We start from the raw sequence: 25,850 nt of genomic DNA on the forward strand, positions 1-25,850 counted from the left end.
AAATACAGAGCTTCAGAAAAACTTAATAGGATTCTTCACATTGAGAAAAGACAGATGAGGGGAGAGCAAGATATGGTTTAAGGCCTTTCAAATCATGAGAGAGATGGAGGAAATAAAGGAGTGAAATTTTCATTTTTCATTGTACTAGAATCAGGAGGTACCTAGTGCTAGTCAAGGTAGCTCAAAATAAAGGACAAAATAAATGGGACTCCTTCATACAACCTCCAACTAACTTGAGAAAGTCATTGCCAGAAAGTAAAAGCTGAATGTACATATGGCTTCAAAGCAATTAGGCAGATCAGACAACGGGTGGCAGATTCATTGATAATGGTTAAATATAATATTTCACACTGAAGCTTTGGCTAAAAATACCTCCAATTGCTGACAACGAGAAGCTGGATATATAAGGGAAGAAGTAAACTCCTTGCAGTCTTCATTCTTATGTTTTCCCTAAGCATTTGCTACAGGCTTCCAGTCGTGGGCTCAGACCTGAACCAACCCAGTTGTCTGTGCAGAGATGGCTCTGCCACCACTGAAGCCAGACCACACTGAATCTGGAAGTGCAGGAATGTTTTGGAAGAGAAGCTCTCAACTTTCCACAGATGGGGCCTTCATAGGCTTTAGCTTTCTGTGTCAAGAAAATTTAACTTTGATGTGACTTTAACGTTAGATGTTGAAGGTGGCTTTTTCTGGAGGTACAATCTGTTCCTTCTCTCAGATGAGTAGTGAGGAAAGGAGGTCATTTGAGGTGTTGGAGCTCAGGTATTCTCTTTGATGGGCATCCAGCTCACAAACCAGAGTCTATATGTGGGCCCACAAGCTGTGAACGAGTTGCCAAGGGGCTGATTATGAACACATTTATCTGAATGATGAAATTGTACAAAGTCAGTTGAGAAAACAGGTATAAATTTGAACTACTAGTGAAGCTACAGATCTATTTTTTTTTTCCTGTCTCCCAGCATCTCCAAATGAAGGTTGAATGTTCTTCAAGAAAACACACTTCCATTCAACTCATACTGCTGAATTTATTTTCTAGACATGGCATTTAGCAGCTTCTCAGATTTAATAGTGTCTAGGTCCTCTTAACCTTATGTTCTGAATTTACAGAGGGGCACATTGGACTTGAAATGTCCATATAAACAGTCCCTCATGTGATGTCTTCTTTCATACGCACATCTGGTAAGTTCTTTGTTGCTCCTAATTAGGATGCAGCTTCTTGGAAAATTAGTTCTTTGACAGCAACTGTGACAAGAAACTCTGCAAATTTAAACAAGAACTGAGAATCCCACTGAGACTTTTATTAGCAACAACATCAAAGATCTGCAAAATGTATTTTGTTTTTCTTCCCTTCAGCATTACTGATTCTTCCAATTCCAGACCATGCTTAGTCCTCTGTCATTACAGACACACCAGGGCATGTATCAGAGATTAAAAGTAACTTCCTAGTCCATAATAGATCTGTCTTCACTTATTAATGCAATATGTTTAGACAGGGTCCATAAGGAGCAATTGAAATCATATCTGTAACACATTTCTCTTGTAGCTCTATACTATTTGTGACCTACTAGTGATCAGGAAAAATTGCTGTTCTTTTGTTTAGCTAACTGCCAGAATTGCATTTCACATAAAGAAGGAACCGCTAAAAAAATTTGGATCCTATTATATTCTGCAGCAAATCATCTAACCAAAATCTTGTCGAAACCATTCTCAATTAAAAATGATCCCTCTAATACTAGAGAAGCCAGAACAAAGATGGAAAGAAAATATTCCTAAAAACAAACAAAAGCCTAGACATAAAATCTAAATTGGTGTAAACCTTAACTACCAATCTTGTTCTGAACAAAATACAAAAATCTGTTCATGAAATACCTGCAGTTTAGGAACCTTTTCTCCTGGGAAGAATGACTAACAGAAATTGCCAAACCTAGGGTTAGTGTATGTCATGGGTAGTTATATCTTTCCTTTGCATGCAAAAATAGACATTATTTTTTCAAAATTGCTGCAGTTCAACAAGATACTGAAGAACCTACTTTTGTTCAGAAGAACCACTCAAACACGATGAATTATGTGCTTTGTGCCCATCTGAATGGGACCAAATGAACTAATAAAATGAAGAGTTATTTATCCATACCTTATTATCCAAACAGATGGAACAGTTAGACAAAAATAATTCTATGTATTTCAGGCTTTGATAGTTCCTGTTACAGACAAAATTCCACTAGCTGACAAGGGGGCAGCTTACATGTCTAGAACCTAAACTTCCAAACAGCTGCAACTCTTTGTTTTTACAGGAAGAACATGAGCTGTGATTGACTCCCTTGCAATTATTTGCTCTGATTTGGGTACAGACAATAAAACTGGAATCATAAAGTGAACACAAATACAGAAATGGCCTGTTGCTACTGAATCTACCTTAAAAGCTGTAATGCAGCATCATTTTCTTCTGCATTGTGGTCTGTGAGCATTACCTCAGAAAAAGCCAGTCTGAAAGCACACAAAGAATCTGGAGAAGGTAGAAGGAAATTTTGCATCTCTGTTCTGCACAAGCAAGTAACGGATTTCTCCTCTTCTGCAACAGCACTCATCTGATGTTTGCACGTACAACAGCTACTACCCATTATCTCTTCTCTATAAAGCATAATTACACCAGGTCCTCGAGACATTACTTTGTGCAATTCCAGTGACCTGAGTGGAGGATTTGGCCTGCCTCTACTAGACCTGTCATGTTCCATGCATAAAGCAACATCATCCTTTCAGCTGTTTACTGAGCCCCTTTATTAAGGTTGCAAATAAAGTCAGTAACTCTAATCATTCTTTTGGTTGTTGTGGATCCTGGCTTGGCTAGGAATTGTTGGGAGATAAACATCTCATTTCAAATAGGCTACTGAGCAGATGGTAATGACTTTTAATCACAAGCAACATGAGGCAAATCTGAAATAAAGCCCTTGAGATGAACAGTTTGGTGCATTGTTCCCACCATTTTGAATGCTGAATAACCTTGCCCCATGAAGAGAGCCATGTGTGATTTATGTACACATATACTTCCAGCTAACTAAAATACTGACAGTCATTAATAGTTTTTCACAATTCTTATTTTGGGCCATTATCAAATGCCCGCTAAAGTCAAAGCAAACCTCCTTTTTCTAAGCCTTCAAAGACTCCATCTGCTGCAATAACAAAGTGTTGTGTTTTAATTGCTGATGCAGAAGCTTGGAAGACCTACAAGAACTTCCTGCTCAATACTAAAAATGAGAGTAGGTGGTAGTTTTTTCAGACACCTGAAAACCTGTCCTCAAAAAAAAAAAGAGAAAAAAAGAAGAAAAAATGGTTTTTGTGATTTGTGGAAACAGTGCTGGGGGGTGAGACACTGACCTTCAGCTCATGCTCTATGCCTGTGTCAGGGTAATCACATAATTTCAGACAATTCTCTGCTTAGGTCGGTCCCGAGAAAGCAGCACAGGGATTTTTTCCACAGGCCCTGTCTGCTGCTGCAATATTGGAAAGCTGAGGTGCTCTTCGCTTTAAGGATGTCTTTATGCCAAAAGCGGAGCTCTCATTTCTGCATAATCTCCCTCTGATCCTTTGCGATGTTTTCAGAGCAGTCTGCTGACCCAATGATACTGCTGGCCATGATGGTGTGACAGGTTTGCATTTCAGTCCTTGGGCTGCAATCTCTTTGCTCAGAAGCTTACTAACACCGTTTCTTAGTAATCATGTTTAAATAGTTTTGCTTGAGCCCACTTACAGAGCAATCTGTGTTTAAGCCCTTTTTAGCAGGGAATCGGCAAGAATAGTTTTCAAACATTTAGCCTGACTAAAGCATGTCTGCAACAAAAACTCCATCATGGTTTACAACATGTCTTCCACAAATCTCCTTAAATTTTAGCTCCATGTAAATCAGCAGCAATTTTCCCACTGACCTTTTACTCAAGTGTGGCTTTGCCATTTTATCTCCAGGAGAAGGACTCTAACACCTCGCTTTCATGTCCTGCAAAGACAGCCACCTGTACCACTCACCAGGGAATCCACCCTTGCAGTTTATGGTAACAGCAAGTATTTCCACAGCCAGATTACAACTATGTAGACGAGATCTAAGCAAATAAGGTGCCTGATTAATAATACACCCAAGAAGTGTGCAGGGGAGGCTGGACAGCAGTGCTGGTGGCAGGAAGCCATGACCCATCTCATGGACGCAGTGGTGGCAGCCTGCAGCTGGAAGTTCTGGGCCCCGCGCAGCTGCTGTGGAAGGTGTGAGCAGGCACGGCTCTGGTACAGCCTGAAAAACCACACAGGGACCTTGATCCTGCTCTGTACAGAAACAGCCATTGCCTTCAGCAGGAAGATTTGCCTCTCTCAAGCTCTGGGAAGGACTGGGAACATGCACAGCCCTTAGCTAATGTATTTATTTCCCTGTAACAGCGTCCCTTCATGGTTTCATCTGCAGGCTCTTACAAATGAATAAATGAAATGCATGAATGAAACATGCAAGCTCTCGGTGCTTTGCTTAAATGCCTTGGGAGCGTTGTCAGAGAAATGAGTCTGTGCAAATGAGGCCTGAAGAGGACAACCCACACGCTGTGCTGCTGTTCGGAGGCGAGAGATCCTCCCAGAGAAGCCTGCTTTCCCAGTACTCTGATAGGACACATATGAAGGCAGGAAGATTAATGGAAGCAGCAGCTAGTCAGCAGAATCTAATTCTCTCAAGCTGAGCAACAAAGGTACAACGACTGACGTTGTGATGGGTGAGGGGACATGCACCGGTCAGCCAACTTCCCCCCAGCAACCTGCAGTAAGCCCCTGTCTCAGGTGGGGCTACCTAAAGCCACCTCGTTTGGCCTGAGGGACTCCCAGCAGGGGGGGGTCCCACGCCCGACACCCATCGCCCCGCCCGTCCCTCCGACGCGGCCATGCCGCTGACGGCCGTGCCGCGTTGAGGGGTGCCCGGTTTGCCGCCGGGCGGCCTCCCCTCACGGCCTCCCCCCACGGCCTTCCCGCCATGGCGGGCGGACTACATTTCCCATCGGCCCCCGGGCGGGGCGGAGGGCGGGCGGCCCGGCCCGGCCCGGCGGGGCCTGCCGGGAGCATGGCTGCCAGGGAGGCGGGCGGCGTCGTGCTGGGCAAGTCGGCCGACAAGCTCTTTTCTCTGAGCGGGCTGTTCGCCGTCTACAAGCCCAAGGGGCCCACCTCGGCCGGCGTGCTCAACCTCCTGAAGGAGAGGCTGCTGGCAGGTAGGCGGCCGGGCTGCGGGCGGGGGATGAAGGGTGAGGCACAGACTCCCCGAGTTGGGCCTGGCGGGCCCAGACTGGGTTTTGGTGGGAAAGCGAGGAAATGGTGACAGGGAGGTGCTCGTAGGCCCTGCCCGCGGTCCCCGGGCAATTGCAGCGAACACGCATGTAGTCTTCGAGCGCTTTGGCCAGGGATGCCCAGTGGCATGGCTGTGGGATGGGTGCCATGCGGTAGCGCGTGTGTTCGTTAGGATGCCAGAACTCCTGTCGAGGCTCTGCACCCTCTTTCTCAACATTCAACTAAAGGAGAACTGGGTTTTGATTTTGTTTTTGTGGTAGTTCACAGCCATGGCATGGCCCAGAGTGGGGAGTGGAGCCATTCCTGGGTACGTTCTGGCTCGCTACGTGGAGCTGCTGGGTCCCCGCAAGACTCAGCGTGTTGGTCACGCTGCACGGTGAGCTTTAAGGCCATAGTCACCACTTGCCTTTTTGGGGCAGGCATCTGTTCTCGCCTAAGGTACAGCATGATGTGGGCCTTCGTTTTCAGTGGGGGTGAGATTTGCCCCGGCAGAAAGCTCCAGTCCTGCAATGCACAATGCAGGGGATCACAGTGTGAACCCATCTGCCAGAGTGGGTGTCAGCAGCATCTCTGTAGCGCAGCTCTGGCAGGACGTTCTGCTGCAGTCCTGCTCCCTATTGCCATTAAAAAAGAAAAAAAAAAATCACCAAATGAGTGAAAACCACAGTGTTTCAAGGAGTTTGAAAGTCCTGGGCACAGTCTGCAGAAACTGCTTTTTCTGAATATAGGGAAGTCTGGGTGTCAGATACTAGAAGAAAAGAGTGTGATCATAGCAAAAATGTGAGGGAGTGTGGCCTAGAGACTCTTTATAATGGATATGGGGACTTGATCATCTTATCTGGGCTTTTGGGCACTTGCTGATGAAGTGAGAACATACTTCTAGACTGGTGAGTGCTTATTCAGGCTGATTTACTCTATAGTGAACTAAAGTGTAGGCAAGGACTTCAGCTTTGTATGGAAGAGATTTAGCCGGATCATGTCAGATTCCCTGATGTGAAAGGCATAATGGAGAGATAATAAAATAGGTAAAGGAGCTTAGAGCGTTTGTTGTATTTAATACTAATAAATAAGGGGATTGGACTCTGCAAAATTCCCGGAGTCATCAGCTGCATAGGAAGTATGGTGGGTTGAGATGCTCTGACAGCTTGAAAGCAGCAGTGAGCAAGTTCAGTTCATTGCAGAGTTTCCATAGGTCTTCATGCATGTGAATAAACATGACCCATTACATGGAAGTAAATACAACAAGAGTTGCTCAGATTATGTAGCATAAAATTTGTGTGTAATAGATGATTTTGGGAACTCTGTTGCTAGTTCTTGCATGCTTTGTTAATGAAACTTTACAGGTGAGCTGTCCGCCAGGTTTTCTAGTAATATTTTCTGAACAACTGTTTATAACAGTATGTAAGACTTGATTAGAATTAAAGTGAAAATAGCTTGTGAATTGTTTGAGGTTGGGAGTAGATCTAGATGAATCATTGGTCTTATTCAGTGCAGCAGTTTCTGCACTACTAATTCATAGTTTAAATATTTGATTTTTATCTCATTTAGCAGGCTGGAAATATGTGCTATTTTTCCTGTGTTCTAAGGTTATTCTATCATACTTCCTTTCAATTTTTATTTGCAGAAGCTGGTGTGCAAACAAATGGGAACAAAAGAAATCAGGTTTTGAAAATTGGACATGGTGGAACTTTGGACAGTGCAGCGGCAGGAGTTCTGGGTAATGAAAAATACGAATATAGTCATCAAAAGATGATTTTAGGAAACATTTTCATTCCTGCATGAAATCAGAGGTGGAGGTACAATTTGGGATACTCATGGCAGGCTTTGTGGTTTTGTGGGAAGGAGAGATTACTGTGGAAGAGTGGTCTGGGTTAAATTTCCTCTGCATATACTTTTACATGCTTATAATGTGTTTCTTAACAGAAGGCTATATTTCCCGCTTCCCCTTCCCCCCACCCCGCAAACTCCTGAAATAACTTGTGGGTTATTACATGAAAATACAGACTCTTGTGTAATGAATTCTAAATTACCTCAGAAATTGATGGCTTTTTTACTTAAGCTGGGGATTTGTAGTCATAATTTCCTAAAGTATTTGTTCTTAAACTAATGCTTTTCTGGGATTTTGAGAGAGCCTTTTGGGTTGTAATATTCGCCAAATAAAAGATGTGTAAGAGCAATTCATCTGCTCCTTTTTTTGAGGCTCAGCACAGAAACAGTTCTTGCTTCCTGTCCTGTCTTGCTTCATAAAGAAGAGTCATCAGAGAGATTTTGTCTTTTAAATTTGATAGCAATCCATTTATGAAATTCCTTTGTTTTATCAAGAAACAGGGTGCATCAATTACTGGTGTTGAAAACTCAGCTGTGGGTGTGCCCCTTGGGCTGGATTATTCCCATATCGTATGTTGTCACCAACAGTTCACTTGATAAGTAGCATGCAAACTAGAGCTTGCTTAACTCATAGCCATGTAGCTCCACTTGGCTAGAAGATATAACAGCAATACTGTTTTGAGATTGAAAATCAACAGGTACAACTATGAGTATACACTGAAAGTAAATCCACTGGGTTTTGATGTAATGACTTCTCTCAGGAAGAGCTTTGCTTCAGGGGGATGGTTTTTGCTGAGACTGGCTAGTAGAGGCCTATAGGCTGGTAATTGTCTGTCACCTGCGAACATTGCAAAATGGAACATTCTTGGGCTAGAAGTAAGCAGTAGCTCGTTTTGTTCCAATTTCCTGTACTGTGTGGCCGCTCGCTGGAGACTGCTGTGTGTTGGTGAAACGGACATTTTCCTTTTACACAGATGTTCCCTTTGAGCATGCTACTGCTCATTGTGGGAAGTCAACAGCATTGATCCATAAGAAAAGAAAAATCACTTGTGGTTCTTAATTGCTTCTCCTGCTGTTCTTGATATCCAGTGGTCTCCAAAGCCTGCTCCTGTGGCATGACAAAAAGTACTTGGGCTTGATGTGCTTGCTAAAGACAGAGAAGTGCATCACCTTAATGTGCTATGGATCAATTAAAAAAAGGCACAGGGCCTTTCATTCCACCGCCATACAAAACACACAGAGAAAAATCAGTGGTCGGTAGATTGGAAAGGACAAAACTGGAGAGGAGTGGGAAAGGAAATGTGCCCAGATTTCTTGTGGGTTTGGGTAAGATAATGAGGAGAGAGGGGAAGACACAACAGAAGTAAGTTATTCAGAAAATGAGTGCTGCTTTTTGGGGTAGGGTGGTGGGGCGGAAAGCTTTGTTTCCTCATGGACAGTAACATAATAGAAATATTTATTTTCTGAAACCTCTAACCTTTCCTGATCTATACTGCTGTTTCCCAAATTTTATGTACTGCTTATCTATAACTTTGTTCATGGGAATTAGTTGATACAGAATCTTGCTTAGTGTGCCCAGTGTACTGCAAATAAGTGGGCGGTGCTTTTCATCAGAAAGTTTACTTTTATATTTCTTTTCCTACTGGCAGCAAATGTAGATGAGAAAGGACCTTGGAAACAGAGGTCAGTGATCTATGGCATATGAGTGAAAGGCAACTTAAAGGCCAGGTGGCATGTGATGGCCCTACACTGGTAGGAGTCTGGAACAACTGCTGTCTGAGAGGGAAGATCTTTTATCTGTCCCCATCCATGGCTTCCATTGCATTTGGAAGGTGGTAGGAGCTAGGACTCAACTTCTACTTCTTAATGTTAGGTCTCATATTTTGGATACAAGGAGCAAGTAATGTAGGTCAAGTCTTAGTGAATATCCTCTTTTAATATCAGTTTAGGGCTGTGGTTCCAGTTTAGTGTTTCTTGCTCTACAATAGCAATTGTAAATATTTGGCTTGTTTCTATATAGCAGTTATTAATTATGCTTCCATAGAAGAAAAGGTGAAAAAGTATAAAAATTAAAAATTCAGATAAACCTTGTTATGTTAAAAATTCTGTTAACCTTGTGTAGTCTGGCAAGTTTAATTGATGTCGCATTTCAGTAACAGACACACTACAGAAGCTGATGATTAATGAGGAAAATTGTTAGTGTCTTGTTCACAAAAGCATTCAATGTCTCTTTAAAATTATTCTATTGAATCTCTTGACATTCTTCAGCAAATTTCAGCTCAGCAGTGATGTTGAAGTGTCAGTGATGTCATCACATTGCAAGAAAAGTGCTTGGTTATAAAGTTTTATCTGTGTGCTTATCTCCTCTTCTCAGCCTTTTTGCAGCTCTTTCCTATCTGGCAAATATGACAGGAGCAGGCTGAACTGAAGGTACACAAAAGCACAAGCACAAGGGTACGTGTGACTAAAAATCCTCAGGAACAAGAGGAGAAGTAATCGAGAATAAGAAGTAATCTAAGGAGTTCCAGAGTGTAAAGACTGAGGAGCATTAAAGCACAAATAAAAAAAAATCATTGTTGGTTTGATGCTTTTGGTACTAGCTCCTGGTTAACACAAAGCTGATTTCCTGCAAGCTCCCTTAACTTGTAGTTTTATTAAAATCAAGGACATAAGCTATTACCTGTTCCATGAGTTGTACACAAAACTAATTTCCTTCTAAAGTTTTCATTATTTCTTTGGATTGCCGTATGTGGAGAAAATAATAGGAAAGCATATTCAAGGAAAGTACTTTGTTGTAAAAAGCTTTAAAGTAAAATGTGAAATAGAGTTCTTTTTCTGCCTCCTTCTTTTATGAGAAGCTGACTTACTGCTGTTTTGCAGAATACTGGTTTAAGATTTAAAAGACGGTAGTCTCTGCATACCCAACAGTAGGAAGGTTTGATTATAAAAGACTTTTGATGGAGGCAATTGGACCTTTTGATTATTTTACTTTCTTGCTGTAAGCCTGATAAACAGTTTAATTACACTATCTTGGCTGTATTACTCCTGGTCACTATCAACCTTTAAAAGGGCTATTTAGTTACAGTGAAGGCTAGATTCATTATTAGTGAGCCATAGCCTTCATCAAACCAGAGATGGTATTAATAGCGCAATCCATTTCTTTGGTGATTAAAAGATAAATAAATCTAGGGTTGAATTAAAGCATTTTAACAATGGGTGAAGCATATTTATCTTCTGCTTTAGACTTTTTTCACTAGTCCTGTCTTGTTTGAACATCAGAGATACTTTCTCATAAGCATTGACTCTCTTTATACACTAACAGAGCATGAAAGGCTGTATTTCTGACTAGCATAAAATTTAGTAGTGAATAGTGTTGAATAAGGGAACTGCAGAGCTGGTTTTGAAGTGGCATTTCTCCTGTCTTTGCAGTGGTTGGCATTGGAAAAGGAACAAAAATGCTGAGAACTATGTTGGCAGGTTCTAAGGTAAGGAATGCTAAATGACTTGTATTAGTGGTGTTTTTTGTTTGTTTTCTTTTTTTCTTCCAATGAAGAGCTGCATCAACATACAAATATCTCAACCATCCTGCATATTTAGTTTAAATGTGTACTACACCTCCTTTTTGTATTTAGTCAGAAATTTGATATGAAGACCTACATCCAGAATGATAATTTAAAAAACTTTGTTTGTCTTGGTTTTTCTACAAAATGTTGATAAAGATCAAATTCCTATTTTTGAGGAAGATTTCTATACTATTTAGTGTTTTCAACAAAAAAAAAAAAGGGTGTGTGTGTGAGAAAATCTGTAATGAAGATGGCACTGTAAGTGATGTTTCTGGGATGTAATTGTGTATGATGGTTCAGCTTTTGGTCATTTTCCTTATGTGTAGATAACAAAATTGTTATTTAGCTTGCAGTAACAGATGGTCTTTGTTTCTCTTCTTTCTTCTTAAATACCATAAGGCCTTCAGAGGCACCTTTTGGAATTGAGTGTTTTGCATTTGTGATAGTAGCTGTCATTCCAGAGTGCAACTCCTGTAGAGGTGCTCTACAAACGCATGGATAGGCACATGTAAGAAACCAAAGGTAAAAGTCCTGTGGCTGCATGAGATCATCCAGACTGCAGCCTGCACAGATAGCAGTCTTGGACATTGCTGCTTTTGATCAGTTGTACTATGCCTTTGGTGAGTGCACTCCTGATTGTAGGTGTTACATACACAAACAAGTGCACGTACTCCCAAGAATAACCTGCCAGTGTTGATTCCTTCTTTGCAAGTAAAATCCTGTGGTTTTAGCCATTATTTTTAAATGAGAAGTGTAGGTAAGAGTGACAGATGCAGAAATCAATTAAGCCTTCCAGATTTCATCTTATACTCAGGGAAAGTCAATAGTGGGCTTAGCAAATTGATAGCCTTTCTAATGCATTTTATTCTGCTATTTTTCCCGTTGTCTTCTGTTCTGAACACTTAAGCCCTTTACAGGTGCTGAACTGATAGCTTGAGGTAGAATTTGATTGCCAATCTTCAGTTCAACTCAAAGGCAAATAATTTGACAGAAGAGAATACAAGCAGGATAAAAGGATGTAGCTGTAGAGTTTGATGCAAAACTTACTGTAGTCAGTGTCCATCTCTTCACTGACCATAATGGGTTTGCGTTTGGTTTATAGGACCAGATTTCAGAGGCATCTGTGTTTTGAAACATACAGTAAGCAGCTGGAGCTGGATTTACAGTGGAAGTGTAAGCAGTTACCACCTGACATCTCCTTTCAAAGAACTTTACATTGAAAAAAGTCATTGAGATACTTCAGCTACGTTAAGTCATCATAGCTAAATATGTGAAAATTGTTGATTTAAAAACAGGTAAAGCAATTGAAGTATCTCTTAAGCTGATGCTCACAGTGGAAACAGCTGTGATGGAGGATGTAGTTTCAACCTTTTTGGCAGAAGAGAGTATGTGCAAGTTGCTTGGCGACTCTGCTGTGAAGTCCTGTAGCCAGTAAGAGTGTTACCTAGCCAAACATCATCCCCAGATAGCTCAAGAAGGCTTATAGGGGCAAGGGAGGGGAACACAGGAGAAATGAGCAGTGGGGGCAGTCCACTAACCTACCCCAGCAAGATCCAGCAGCTCTCACCTGGCCTTAGATTGGTGTAGGCTGCGGGCACTTGATTCGATGAGGTGAGCAAAGGGACATCCTTACAGTACATCAGCTCTTCCACTGCAGCTGTTTGTGTGTTCTGATGTGGTGGAGAGTGTGAGGTAGCTAACAGCTGTGCCAGCTGGCGTGGCGGTCACGAGCCTTCATTTGCAGCTTGTCTTATCTCTGCTGTCATGTTTTCTATTTATACTTCAATAAATGAGGCACGCAATAATTTGAGAGGCTTAAAGAAGTTGAAGGATCTCCCACAGATACTTGCCTATTTGTTTTTTTGACCTCACTGACAATGCAGTGAGAGATCTGATACAGATAAATCCATGACTGTCTAAATAGGTTTGAGTATCTTTTTGCATCCCATGCCATGTGCTATGAGTTTATTTAACCTTTTTTTCCTTACCATTGTGGATGCTAAAGCGTTTGTTGATATTTTTCTTTTGTTCCTTTTGTTACTGTAAAGATTCAGATGAACTGTCTGAGCCTCTCTGGTTAGGATTTACTGTTTGGTTATAGGAATGTGTCTTGTAAAGAAGTAGTTCAGTCTATCATTGTTGGCAACAGAGCTGTGCTGAGTGGCCAAAACGTATGTTATTGCAGTAAACTCCATATGGTGGCTCTGCCAGAGATTGGACTATTTCTGATTTTTTCCCAAACGTTGTGTGAAACTTTCCTGACTCTGTGTGGCAGCTCTGAACATTATCACTCGATTTGCAACTCATACACATTATACAAGGAGTGTTACTCTTTCAGTGTAAATCTAGTTCTCCATTGGTTTGGCCTCCTTATGAATTAACACAAAACAAATAGAAATGTGCAGCCAAGGGCAATACCTACTTAGTGTTCCAGATTTCTCATTGGAGAATTTATCCAGAAATAAAAATATGTGCAAGCTGGCTTAGATGTTGTTTGTTAGCTTTATTTAGTTTCGAATGTTCCAAGTGGGGGGGAGAAGCTGAATCCACTTGGGTCTGGAATTTAAATACTAAGCATTTAATACATGTTCCATAAGAGAATCACTTTACCTTCTTGCGTTCTGGAACTTGTACTTGGACTTAGTCTTGCTTGGACATTTTGCACTGCATTATTTTGAGAGAAATTGTTTTATTGTGTTTGCAAAATAGATATAGTAGAATGAGAAAATACTTCCTGCTTCACCAGTAAAAATGAATATGATGAGAGTGGACCAATTTTTATTATGGTAAATTGTTTCAGAACGACTCAGTCTGATGGGTGACTAGTCTGTCTCAAACACAATGTAGAAGTGATTGTTTTGTGAGGGAAATGAGTTAGAAAATGCTAGCTAGCAGCAGAGTTTCCAAAGCGGTAATCCTGTTGTTTTAAAACATCTCATCTACCAGAATGTGCTGTTACATAGAAGCAATGAGGGAAATGATCAGGGACTCATCAGAGAAGAAAAACAGTAAGAGCAATAAGCAATGAAATTCTTCATTATTCTAATACTTTCCATTGGGAGGAGATGTCTTCTAACACATACAGCCTTTATTTTTAGGTGGGATAAAACAGGATAATTGAAATTTTCAGACTTCAGTTCTGTGCTTAATTTGCGTATATTTTCAGGGAGATAACATCTGGCTTCACCCTAAGAGAGTTAGTCATATGAGTGTGAATGAAGCCAGAACTTGGCCATCCATCAAACTGCTTGAAATCACTGCCTCTCAATGAGCAGAAAGCATGGACATACTGGCTTTATCTGAGCATGCAACTTCTTGTCATGGTCCACATACAGTCTGAAACCCCAAGTGCTCAGTGACGCGAGGGGAATTGCCTGAGTACTTTGCATGAGCTTGGTCAGGGGCTACTTAAAATAGAAAATTTAATCTCAGAAGTCATGGCTTCTCCAGAATGAAACACTATAAAAAAAAAAAAAAAATTATGGGCGGAATGAAGATACATCAGTGACCTGATATGTGACAACTTCAGTTTATTATAATTGTTAAAATTTGAGTTCTTACAAATCCTGGATGGAAAATGAGTGCTAGTTCAGTGATCAGGTCTCAAAACGTGCCAGTCACACTTGTATCCTATGAGAGAGGGCTTGCTTGAGCAGGAATTGGTTCAAATCACATAAGAGAATTTCTGAGATACCTGTAAGTTACTTCTTGCATCACCATTCCAGGATTAGAGTTTGTATATTGCAAAATTTTTTCTCTAGAGCATTGGTACCAGATGTTGTGGGACAAAGTGTCCATAAAGAAGGTTGTTTCTTTACCTCCTGAGATTATTTTACTGTCCTAAAAATTAGGCTTTAATTTGTATCCCTTAACTTCTTAAACATAAAGGTTGCTAGCTTTCTCCATGAATTCATTTTTTTTAATTAAGTCCTTAGCTTCCATGTTTTGGCAATGAGTTCAATGAATTAGTAATGCATTAAAAAGCACATCTAGTAGTTCTATGAGGAGCAGAACTAATGAAGCCTTTTCTTGTGACTTCGTTTGTTTACAGCTCGTTAGACACCAAAGCCCCATGTGGACTCTTTGGTATCCAGTAATACAGCAGGGCTCCTTCTGGAGTCTTTTTCTTAGTGGAAGCTGTAAGAGATTTATTTCCTCTACCTGTCTGTTTTCAGGAGGCTTATAAGAACTCGGCATCTCTGAGACCTCTCTTCTGCCAGTGTTTGACTGTTTGCACATTAACATGCACACCTTGATGGTGGAAGCGCTATTTCTTTGGAAATCCTAATTTTCTTTTTTAAAGAGCCTTGCAGTGTGGTTTTTTTTTTTTTTAATGTATTTCAAAACAAGTTTTTTCTCCAGTTCATATATTTGAGTTATGAGAGCAGGGAAATTGAGTTGACTTTCCTTTTGAAGGATCCTCTTGGTGGTGTGTGTGCTTTTACTTTTAATCTTAAAAATTTCTCTACAGAATCACCAGCTGAGCTCTTTGCTTCATCTTGCTTTCTTTTGGAGCTGGTATAAGCCAAAGCTACTTATACATACAGTGCATAGTGATGTGTTCTGTTTTCTTTTTCATATTCTGATATTTTTAACATTCTCTTGGAAGGGCAAGATTTGTGGGTAGTGGTAATACTTTTTATTAGACTAATTGGTATAGTACGGAAAACTAGTCATTCAGATATGCAAGCCCTTTCTCAGATCTAAAATATAAGCCATGGACTTTAAGTGTGTTTCAGATTTGTTTAGAGTTTAGTGAGGTAGGTATCTTTTAGACAGTTTCTGAAAGAAAAAGAAGTTAATGCTTGTGAGTGTGGTATACCAACAATTCTGGATGGGTGAGACCCCAAAACTGTTCCAGGCAGATGGGCTGTATTTTATTACCTGCTTTAATAAAATAGAGTAAGAAAACAATTTATCTCACATGTGGGGTAGCAAGGTTTTATTCATAACCTATCAGCCAAGCTTCCAGTCACAATGTGAAGAGGACTGTTGCTTGCTTGATTCTTCAGATCCCTTCTTGCTTGTGTTCATCTGTGGTTTTAGTTGGGCTTTTGCTTCCGAACTGTAACACTATCATATCCCACTCTATATTTGTCTTGGAGGAATCCAAGTAAAAGTGGCTTGTTTGCTCTTTAGCTCTTTCCCTAGGAAATTTTTCATCTTCAACACCTTCTCATTTTTCACTCTGTGGTTCATGCCCTTTTACATTCTCACACCTCTTTGTTTATAGTATCCCATCCACAATAACCAAGGGTCTGACTGAGTTTCTATTTGTATTGAGATGGGAGAGGTAACAAAAAAGCAGTGCAGTATGTGACCTGCTCATTTAAGCAAAATGGATTGTAGCTACACAAAATGTCATTACTTTGCCTCTGTTCAAGCCCAAAGAAATTATTGTTTCCATACAAGGGAGGTAGGAGAAGAAGGAAAGAGATGATAAGGTTATCTCCTAGGGGAAAGAGGGAGCCTGGTAGATTATACATTGTGGCATGTGAAGGTGTTAGTGTGAGGTAACGTTATAGCATGCCATAAATCCAATATCTCTGTTGAGCCTGTGTTTTTTTTTTCTGAACCCAGTGGAGTTATGAATTTTAGTTCCCTGGCTTGTTTTGAAAGGTGTTTTATAGGTTTCCCTTGAGGAAGAGGACTGGCAGATCAGAGATGGAGTGATTGTTTTATGAGAGATGATAACCCACGGGCAGATGGATGTGTTTCAGCCATTGTAGACTGGCTAGGTGAATTCTTTCTGACATGTAGTGGTTGCTTAATTTCACCCATTTAGTTATCATTTTGTGCGTTAGAAGTAGTATATTACATTCTGGAAATATAGGTATAGGACAGAGAAGTCTTGACATTTCTGTTACATGGTATTTGTTACAATATTGTGCAAACATTCAAGGAATACTTCTTTGTATGTTTGCACAATACAGCGCAAAGATGTTATGTCTATTAATAAAACTTGTCCTACTTATGTTTGTAGTCTGTAACAGCTATATCCAACTACTGCTATAATAGTTTGCTTTTTTTTAACCACTACTCTCACCTGAGAAAGTATTCACAGAACCAGAACTTTCTGTTGTAATTCCACGACCTCTTTCCAGAGCAGAGGAGGTTGGTTCAGAGACCTATCGTTGCTTATGCAAACTTAGCATTGGTTTGTATTCTGCATGTATTATTTTACGTTACTGACAACAAATTTCTTGTTCCCTGAATGCCTCAAGAAATTAATTAGAGATCAATGTCAGTTTATGAAAGTGTGTTCGTCTTCCTTATTTTGTCACATGGAGAATACTTATATAAAAGAAAGACTGGGAAAATGCATGAATGATGTTGGTTTTGATGTGTTTTGAGAATGTGTAGAAGGTGTTATCAAAACTTGAAGTGGTGTCTCTACAAAACAAGATGCTCTGAGAGAATGTTAAGCCTGCACAGTGGAGGATGCATGAATTGGGAAGGGCTAAAGTGTTAAATGTGCTCCTTACATGTTAGACACTGTCTGCATCTTTAATTACCTGTTACTGCAAAATATATGATACATTTTTTAACCTGCTTTTTTTGGTAACAAATCATAAGAAGAGAAGAGGCTGATTTGAATGTCTGCGCTTTCCTGCGCTGCCCAGTATCCCTAAAACAAAGTTGTAGAAGAAGCTGTTAAGGAGTGTAGATATACACTTTGCTTCAGTGATACCATTAGTAAGCTGGCTTAACGTGCTGTATTTTGCTCGAGTCTCTTTTATGCTCACCCTGGAGGTCTAATCTATTAATAGCTCAGCTTCATGCTCTATTAATATTCACACTTTTTTTAAACTGTTGAAAATCTTGAGGAGACTGCACCTATTGTGCTGTAGAAGCTCTTTCCTCCAAAAATGCAGAATATTTTAAGAGCATGCTCAAGTGTGATTTTTCTGTTCTTCCATTCACGAGGTCAATGTCACCTTCTTTCCTCTTGACTTTTCTGTAATTGTGTATATGTCTGTGCTACATGTACAGTTCTTGCTTGCACTCATTAAAAAAAATCAAGTCTGCAATATGGCAAGGCTTTTTTCTCTTTCTTAATAAAAACAGGAAAAAAAAAAAGATGTTAACAGATTTAAACTAGCCATTCTGCATTGTTTTCTGTAGTGTTCCTTTCTAGTAATTTGGAGATGCTCTTAAGTAAGGCAGTGCGCCTTTTCAAATTTACTGCATCTTAGCCTTAACAGTGTCTTTGAATTCACCTAAAGGCTTTCATGCATTCAGTTTTATCCGTGAATTTGTGTGTACCTATGAAGTCTTCTTACCCCTCTGGAAAGACTGTCTTGTATTTCTGGGCAGAGACTTATGAATTTTCTTAAAACTCTGTTTCTCAGAAGTGGAAGGTTGTCTTTGTTTATTTTGTGTAATCTGTAGCGTAGGTGCTAGAAGACATAATGAGGAAACAGGAAAAGAACAGGTATTGAAGCTGAAGATTAAATTTAGGAGCCAGCCTGAGGCATTTTGGTGAGCGTGATAGATTTCCACAGAGAGCAAGTGTCAGAAAGGTTTGCATAAAGACTGGGGGTTACAAGCAGCCACTTTTGCACTGTATCCCCTCTTGGATTCTGTGAGCCTGTGTTGTGTTTATAAGTGATGTGTGGCCATGGTGCTATCTCAGGTGACCTAGTGTTCCTGCTGGGATTGTTCCCCCTCCTGCCTACCTCCTGCCTCCCTCTAACACCAAAATTTAAACTTGCTACGGTTTTTAGCTACCACCCTAAAGCTTCTCTGAACTCCAGGTAAAGTATCTTCTGTGGATTCCTCTGCTACAGGTGGTTCTAGTCCTTCACATTGAAAATCTAGTCACTCCATACGTTTGAACTTTTTAAATAAGCTGACATAAGAGGTCAGAAAATCCTGTTAGTCCAAGAGTAAAGATCGGATAGTTCTTCAGCAATGACAGTACAATTACAGCATCTAGCAGTAAATAAAATTTAGTGCAGGCTTAGCACAAAGTCAGCTTTTTCTTTTAGGAGAAAAAAAAAGAATGGTAGAGAAGAGAAGTTGTAATGTTTGTGTATATTAAGAGGACATGTTTGGTGTTGGATAATTTTGAATTTGCTCTATTGTAAAATATGGAACGCCTCCCTCATCCTGCAGTCTTTATTTTGCCTCTGTGCAACCTGCTTTTAAAAGATTAGGGCTCTGTGCTTTTAATATATTGGAATCTGCTTAGTGAGAGTGCTTTGTTTTGGAAAACAATTGAAACTACAGCAACCCTCGGGTTTTTTCCAGCTTATTTGTCTACCTCATGTACTCCTCTGGTTTGGTGGATGATTAGCATACTGAAACCATTGGTAGCTGCTAGTGTTATACAAACAACAAATATAAGTTATGTAAATATTAAATCCAGAGCACCTTAGTTTCACTTTAGAAATCATTACACACAAACTGAATGTCACTGTAAAACTGAGAGTTTAAGGCCTCTTCACTATCTCGGCCTAAATCTACAAACATGTAAGTGCTCACACCAAGCATGGGTTAGACACAGGAGCACTAATTCTGATCAGTGCTTGCCTGCTGCATGCTCACTCTGATTTCCTTCAGGTTCTCTGGAGCGCTTGCTTTTTGGCTTTCATTTGTTTGTTTTATGTTCCCTCAACCTTGTCAGCCACATTCAGACATCAGTTTTCATAGACTGTCTTTCTGTTTCTATCGAATATGGCTTCTGTTTCCCCACTTGCAGTCTCTTGCACAGGGGACTGTAGCCTTTATTTTCCTTTTACACTTCTGTGTTCAGTTGCTGCTGTGATTAGAAAATGGGTCATCCTTGGATGAACTCTTACGAACTGCCTCTTCCAGAGAGCTTGCTTGCCTGGGAAATTCTTGCAGTGGGAGCCATCTTAAAATCTTTCTGACAGCTACTAGTGACCTTATTTCATAATTACTTGTCTTTCTGTCTAGCTCTTCCAAAGTGTTGCTTCTCCATGTTTGAAAAAGCTTTTTAAAAACATATTATAATTTAAGATTTCAAGTCTCTGGCTTCTTTCCAAATAAAACTTTGATATATTAACAGTTAAAACTGAGAAGCTCCATTCCATGGTCTGTCTGGCATTTGCACTGATAAGTGGGGCAGACATGCCTGGCAGTCAGCCCAGGGGCTTCAGCCTCCTGGAACCCCTCTGGTTGGGTTGTGCAGCTAATAGCTATGCTGGCTGTACAGCCCCTCAAACAGGAGGGGATTCTTCCTCCTTCTCCTCTTCTTCCTCCTTTCACAGTTAAATATGTATACTGATGAAGTCTTGCCTTTTTCTCTCTCTTTTATGGATATACTTTCCCTTTCCATGTTAGTATAAGGACTTATCTGAAATTGGATATGAAATAAAAAAGACAAGTGATAGCTATTCTCTTCCTAAAACATTATTGTAAACATTGTGTGGTTTATTATTTGTGAGAATTTTGACTGTGCCCTGTGGTTGTGACTCTAAAACAAAATTCCTCTTCCCAAGATCTGTCAAATTTACTAGAGGGTTTGTAATTTGTTTTTTAAGGGTTCCTGAATCCTGTTTTTTCTCCAGTCCTGGCTCTTCTGGCATGTTCCTTTCTAGTTGTGGGTATGGTAGCAAATGTATGACTGCCAAAGCACTTCACTGTCTTTCTGGACTTGTTGAGGTTGCATCCACCACATCCCCAGTCTGTGTGACAGGGTTTTTGCATTATCATTAGCAGAGTGGTTGGTTTGTCACTGTAAAGTATCTTCCTAAAGATGTCTCCTCGTTAGTATGAATGAAGGAGTTGCTCATACTTGAGGACTTCTGAACACTTTGCTGCCTTTTGTTTCAGTTTCCATAACGTCAAGAAGATGGTTTTCTAGATGTCTGAGAGATGTAGCCATTCCCTAATGCACGATAGTTTGGGGAAGGCCTGCATGCCCTCAGGGTGGTTGTACTGTTGTACAATTGTGATACTCTGCTTTGGGACCATGGAGACCACCATTAGAAGTTGGAATTAATGCATGATGCTGCAATGCTTGCAAACTGTGACTGGAAATGCCTCATCTTAGCTTTTAATGCGCTACTCTTGCATGTTGTGGAATCCCATAGGAAAGCTGAGGTGCTGCTTTTAATCTTTAAATGGTTTGGGTCCTGGTCTCTTGAGATGAGTAGGGGGCAAGGATGTAGGGGTTATTGATTGGCAGAGTGTTCTCTGACGAGCTGCCAGTATAGGGACGTTTTCCTGTCATGGTCTGCACTTGCTAGTCTTTTCCACTGCCTGCAACACCTACTACCTTGCTTTTTTTGTTTCAGGTTGAGTGGGTTGAAGGCAGTGTGGTTGTGAGCAGTTGCTGTCTGTGTTCCTGCAGTGATTCGTAATTTGAGAGTACAGGAAGAATGCCCCTAGATGTATTTTATAAAACTGGAAGAAATAAATGATTGCCAACACAGGTGAGAAAAGGTCACCAAAGACTTATTAAATGACTCAGAATCCATTGGGTGCTTCTGAGGGCAGCGTGAGTTTGAGTCTAAAGAGAGTTAATGCTGAATTCTGACACAAAATAAGAGGAACAATAGATTATGTCTGGACTCTCATGTCATCTGCTACAAGCTCCAGGTCCTGCACGCTAACAAAGGGGAAGTAAACCCTATTAAGTGGCTAGTAAGAATTATGATATATAATTGTGGATACCCAAGGGCACTCCAGAGCCTGATCATAAACCAACTGTAATTCTTAATTTCCTGACCTGTTACAGCCTTCTTTGTGGATTACTGCATTGCTGGTTTGAGTCTTTTGTGACTCTTTAAAGGCTCCTGTAAGGAATGGAGGTTTGTGACTAATTTTTAAGGATGTTCTTTTTACAAACTGGATGCCTTTTTGCCCTGTCTGCAGAAATTAAAGGGTAAGTCGAGTGTTGAGATTTGGGTTGTATTGTTCATATAGTTTGTGTTTACATATAAACAGGTGATGTTATCTCTCTATTGCTGGTAGGTCAAACATAACATGTTATTTTAACAGACAGCCTAAAGCAAGATAGCCAAAACCAGAATTAAGAGGAAGAAAGTAATTCAAACTGAAGTAGCATCGGTACTTTGATTTGGAAACATCTGAAGATGGCGTGTGAGGCTTCAAACTTTCAGATTTAGAGTTTTTCTGAACTACTAAGATCATTCATCATGCTAGAATTATGAAGATCTGCTCACATAAAATAATTGCTGAGTAGTGTCTCTTTCTAGCTGTGCTATTAATGTTAAGAATTAGATCATTAAATGTCTCGGAAAGCAGGCAATTTTATGGTCCTAAAAGCAGATAATAGACTTTAAAGATTATTTAAATATTTGTTGTGGACCAGCCTTCATCCATTCTTCCTTTCATTTCTTTTCCATGCATTCCAAAAGTATGTAAACGTCAAGAATTTGATTTTAAAATGCCTAATTTTGCAGAGTTATCAGGGGATTCAGACATCTGCAGTATTTAAGGAAAAAAGTAGCCTTAATGTGGTAAGCAAAGTATACAGTTATTTTTATATTAAAACCTGCACTCTACTGCCTTTTGTCTGACTATTCCTGCTGCTTCCATTTTGTGGCAGTTGCTTGAAGAAATACATTGAAGTGTCATGTTGACACATGGAACAAAATTGAGGCATGTCTTAGTCCCATTTTGTAGGTGTGGTTTGTACACCTACACTATTATGACTTTAGGTTGTTTATACTTCTCAAGTACATGAAAAAAGAGGCATTGCATCAAAGGGTAAAATATTAGTGCTTATGCCTGTTGGATGTGTTCCAGTAGAATTTGGTCAAGCAGCTTCTAGAAGATAAATTCTTTTACAGCTTGGTTCAAATTTGTATTAGCTCAGTTGGGACTAAGTTCATTGAAACCTTATTGGAAATGAGGCATGTGGAACACCTTGACTTTTCTCTCCCAGGCCATGTATACTTTGAAGACCCCTGGACTTAACATAGGGCTGGGGGAAATGTAATGGAATGGGATAGGCAGTGGGTCAAACCACAGATTTAAATACCTGAAGGTATCTCCAAACTTGACCCAAACTCATGTTACAGAGTGAATCTTCATGTGTTGGCAGCCTTGTGAAAAGACATGGGGCAGCTGGTTCATGGAAGCTTTTTGTCAGCTTCAGCAGATTCTGCCATAAGCCCACAGCCTGGCAGTACATCGGGTTAAAATGTGGAAAAGAAGGACATCGGGTGAATGTGGAAAAGAAGGACATCAGGTGAAATGCAGTAAGGACAAGAGCTACTGGCCTGGGAACAGGTTAATTTCTTCTTGCAAGCCTCAAACACATAGACTGAAGAATTCATTAGAGAAGAACCCTGAAAAACCCTAAACCAGAAATATTTGGAGAACCCATGATGAGCAGAGATGTCATGCAGTGGTCTTGCACTCCCTGTGCTGGTCACAAGGTCGTTACCAGGTTCTAGATATTCAAAACTCCAACTTTAGGCTATTGCATATCACTGCATTTCAACTGTTGTAATGCTTTGCCTTGGAAGTGGGTGTTTTGCTTTCACAAGTAAAGGTATTTGTGTCGTCTTTTTTTTTTTTTTTTTAAATTGTGAAGGAACAGAAAAATTTTGTGTGAAAGGCACTCTATGTGCCTTGCTTCAACAGTAACGTGACACCCCACAGAGACTTTGATTTTACCACCATATTATTTTCTTTATGGTATTGATGTAATTATAGTAAAAATTAGATTCCATGTTGCTTCTTCCTGGGGTTTCTAAAACTGAAATCATAGGCACATGTAATGCAGGATTTACTTTTTGTTTAGTTCCATGTCTTTTCATCTTTACTTTTGCTTACCCAAAGTTGCTGGATTGACTATTTGGATAGTATTGCTGTCTGATTTGAAGTACTTGGTAGTTGCAATCTTTATTACAAAAAAAACCCCACCCAAACCCAAAAAACCACACAAAAAAAACCCCAAAACACAAACCAAGAAACAACCTTGAAGACCTGACTCACTAATCTCTCTTTCTCCTTCCCAGAAATACACTGCCATTGGAGTACTGGGCAAAGCTACTGATACATTAGATGCTACAGGAAGAGTAACTGAAGAAAAACCTTATGGTAAGCATAAACGTGTCTATATACTTGATGTGATTTGAAGGCATAAATGGTCTCTATCATAGAAAAGCGGAAGAGATATTTGGGACTCTGTGAAATTAAGTTTAAATGTGAAATCATACTAAGATTATTTCATCTTCAACTTCAGTGCTCGTATAATTCAGACCAGCTTCATGCAATTATGTCCAGTGCAAGTGTTCATTTCTGTTGGGAAAAAACAAACCAGGCATTAGATTAGGAGGGAGAAAATAGAATTGGGCAGGACTGTGTCATTTTAAATCTTTGACAGGCTGACAAATGATGTGCTGTGTCCAGTAAAATTTTCCTTTCAGCGTATAGTCCCATGAGTGCTCATCTAGTAACACCCTTCAAGGCTGGTGGAGGAATAAAGCACTTAAATCTTTCCTCTAGTATGCCCCTTTAACTGCAAACTGCTCGACAAAAATGAGGCTGGCATAAACTGCTTTCTACGTATGTTCACCTACCAATTCTTGCTCTTGCTTACAGTCTGTGTCCTAGCAACTTTAATAAATGAACTAGAGTTTAAGGCTTTAGAACTAATCCTGGCTGTGGCTTTGTTGGAGTGGACGTTCTACAATGTAGGAAACAGTGTAGAGCTAACCAGGGACACACCAAATGCATTTGCCATTAGTTCTTTCACAACCTGGGGAAAAAAAAAAAAAAATAACCCAATAGGTAACTGGTTGCTTTGCAGCTCTACAGGTCCCACACTGTTTGTGGTACTTGGTAATAGGTACATGAAGTAAATGATCTTTTTTTTAATAGCGTGATGAAAAAAGTAGCCTGAATTCCACCTCTCACCCCCAGTGTCCTTTCTTTTGCAGTTTTTCTTTTTGCACGAGGCAGGCAAGTGTGAGTTTCTTGTCCACATTAACTTGATGATGGATCATTCTAAATAGTTATTTACCTAGGTAATGCTATTCAGAGATGTTGGATCATTTGCTTTTGCTTCAGGATCAAATTCTAAGTCTCAGCTTCTGAAGGACTGAGCATCCATGTGGTGTTAGAGTTGCCAACACTTCATGATGGTTGGTGAGAACACTTTCTTGGTTTTTATGTGATCCTCTCAGAAAGTGGAATGTTGTGGTTCTGCTGCACTGAGTAGTATTCAATGTAGATACATATAAACTGTGAAATATAATTTTAAGTAGATGCAACTCCCATGGACAATTAATATAAAAAAAAAAATCTGTTTCTTGAACCACTAATTTTGCTGCTTTATTTTGTATTGTTTACTTCAGACAGAATTGAGAGTGTTGTTTCTTTCACTGGCAGCTCTTGTTATAGTAGTTCCCACCTCTGCACCACCTCCTCTGTTATGGTGGTTTAGCTTTCTGTTAGACTGTGCGCTTGGGGAACTGATTTGGGTTAAAAATACCCCCTTTTTTTGAGTTGCTTATCTTTTTAAATGGAGATCAGTTTCATGATCCGGTTCATCATGTGGTCTCATGAAGAGCAGTGTTGGCATTGCCAGGGCAGTGCAATTTTGGGTGCTGGACAGAGTATCCTTTTGTTGGAGCTGATGGCTGAGAGAAAAGCTCGTGAAATTGGTCTCAAGTTGCTTTCCATGTTGGTGCAAATCAATCAGATTTGAATTCTTCAGAAAGAAGAAAGAGAGAACATGGATACTCCTTTTTCCCATGCTACCTACATATTTTTTATTTCCTTCCTTCCTCCTCTTCCAATAAAGTAGATATTTCTCATCTTTTCCAGTGTCTTCTCCAAAGCAGCTTGGTTTTCTGCATGATTCTCTGGGTGGCCCACCATCCCTGATCCCTAACCCTAATAGGTACTCCAGGAACAGACAAACCAGATATTTGAGCTGAATTTCAGCTTTCCTTTGACACTACAAGGATCCTAGGAGAAGCAGAGCATCTGCTAGGGAGTATAAATCCTGCAGTGCCAGTGGCATCCAGAATTGGACCTTAGTGCAGAGAACGGGCACTAAAACAGCTTGCAGGATATATATAACACACTTCTTGAATGACTCCACTGGACCACACAAGGAAAGTGCCTGCAGAAAGTTGCCTGTTATATTAACTATAAGAAAGTGTTACATTTTAGTCCTCAAAGTGTCCCTAGACAACAGTTTAG

At 40.2% G+C, this 25,850-nt stretch overlaps 1 protein-coding gene across 1 annotated transcript in view; it reads left to right on the forward strand.

The window, feature by feature from the left end:
• Nucleotides 1-5,054: 5,054 nt before the first annotated feature.
• Nucleotides 5,055-25,850, forward strand: part of TRUB1 (TruB pseudouridine synthase family member 1) — a 28,856-nt gene continuing 8,060 nt past the window's right edge. Inside the window, 4 exon segments of the mRNA XM_074831349.1 lie at nt 5,055-5,228; nt 6,929-7,021; nt 10,561-10,616; nt 23,657-23,738. Coding sequence (XP_074687450.1) covers nt 5,084-5,228; nt 6,929-7,021; nt 10,561-10,616; nt 23,657-23,738 — 376 coding nt within the window. The 5' untranslated portion in view covers nt 5,055-5,083.

The sequence above is a fragment of the Strix aluco genome, chromosome 7 (genome assembly GCF_031877795.1).
Source record: "Strix aluco isolate bStrAlu1 chromosome 7, bStrAlu1.hap1, whole genome shotgun sequence".
NCBI classification, from domain to species: domain Eukaryota; kingdom Metazoa; phylum Chordata; class Aves; order Strigiformes; family Strigidae; genus Strix; species Strix aluco.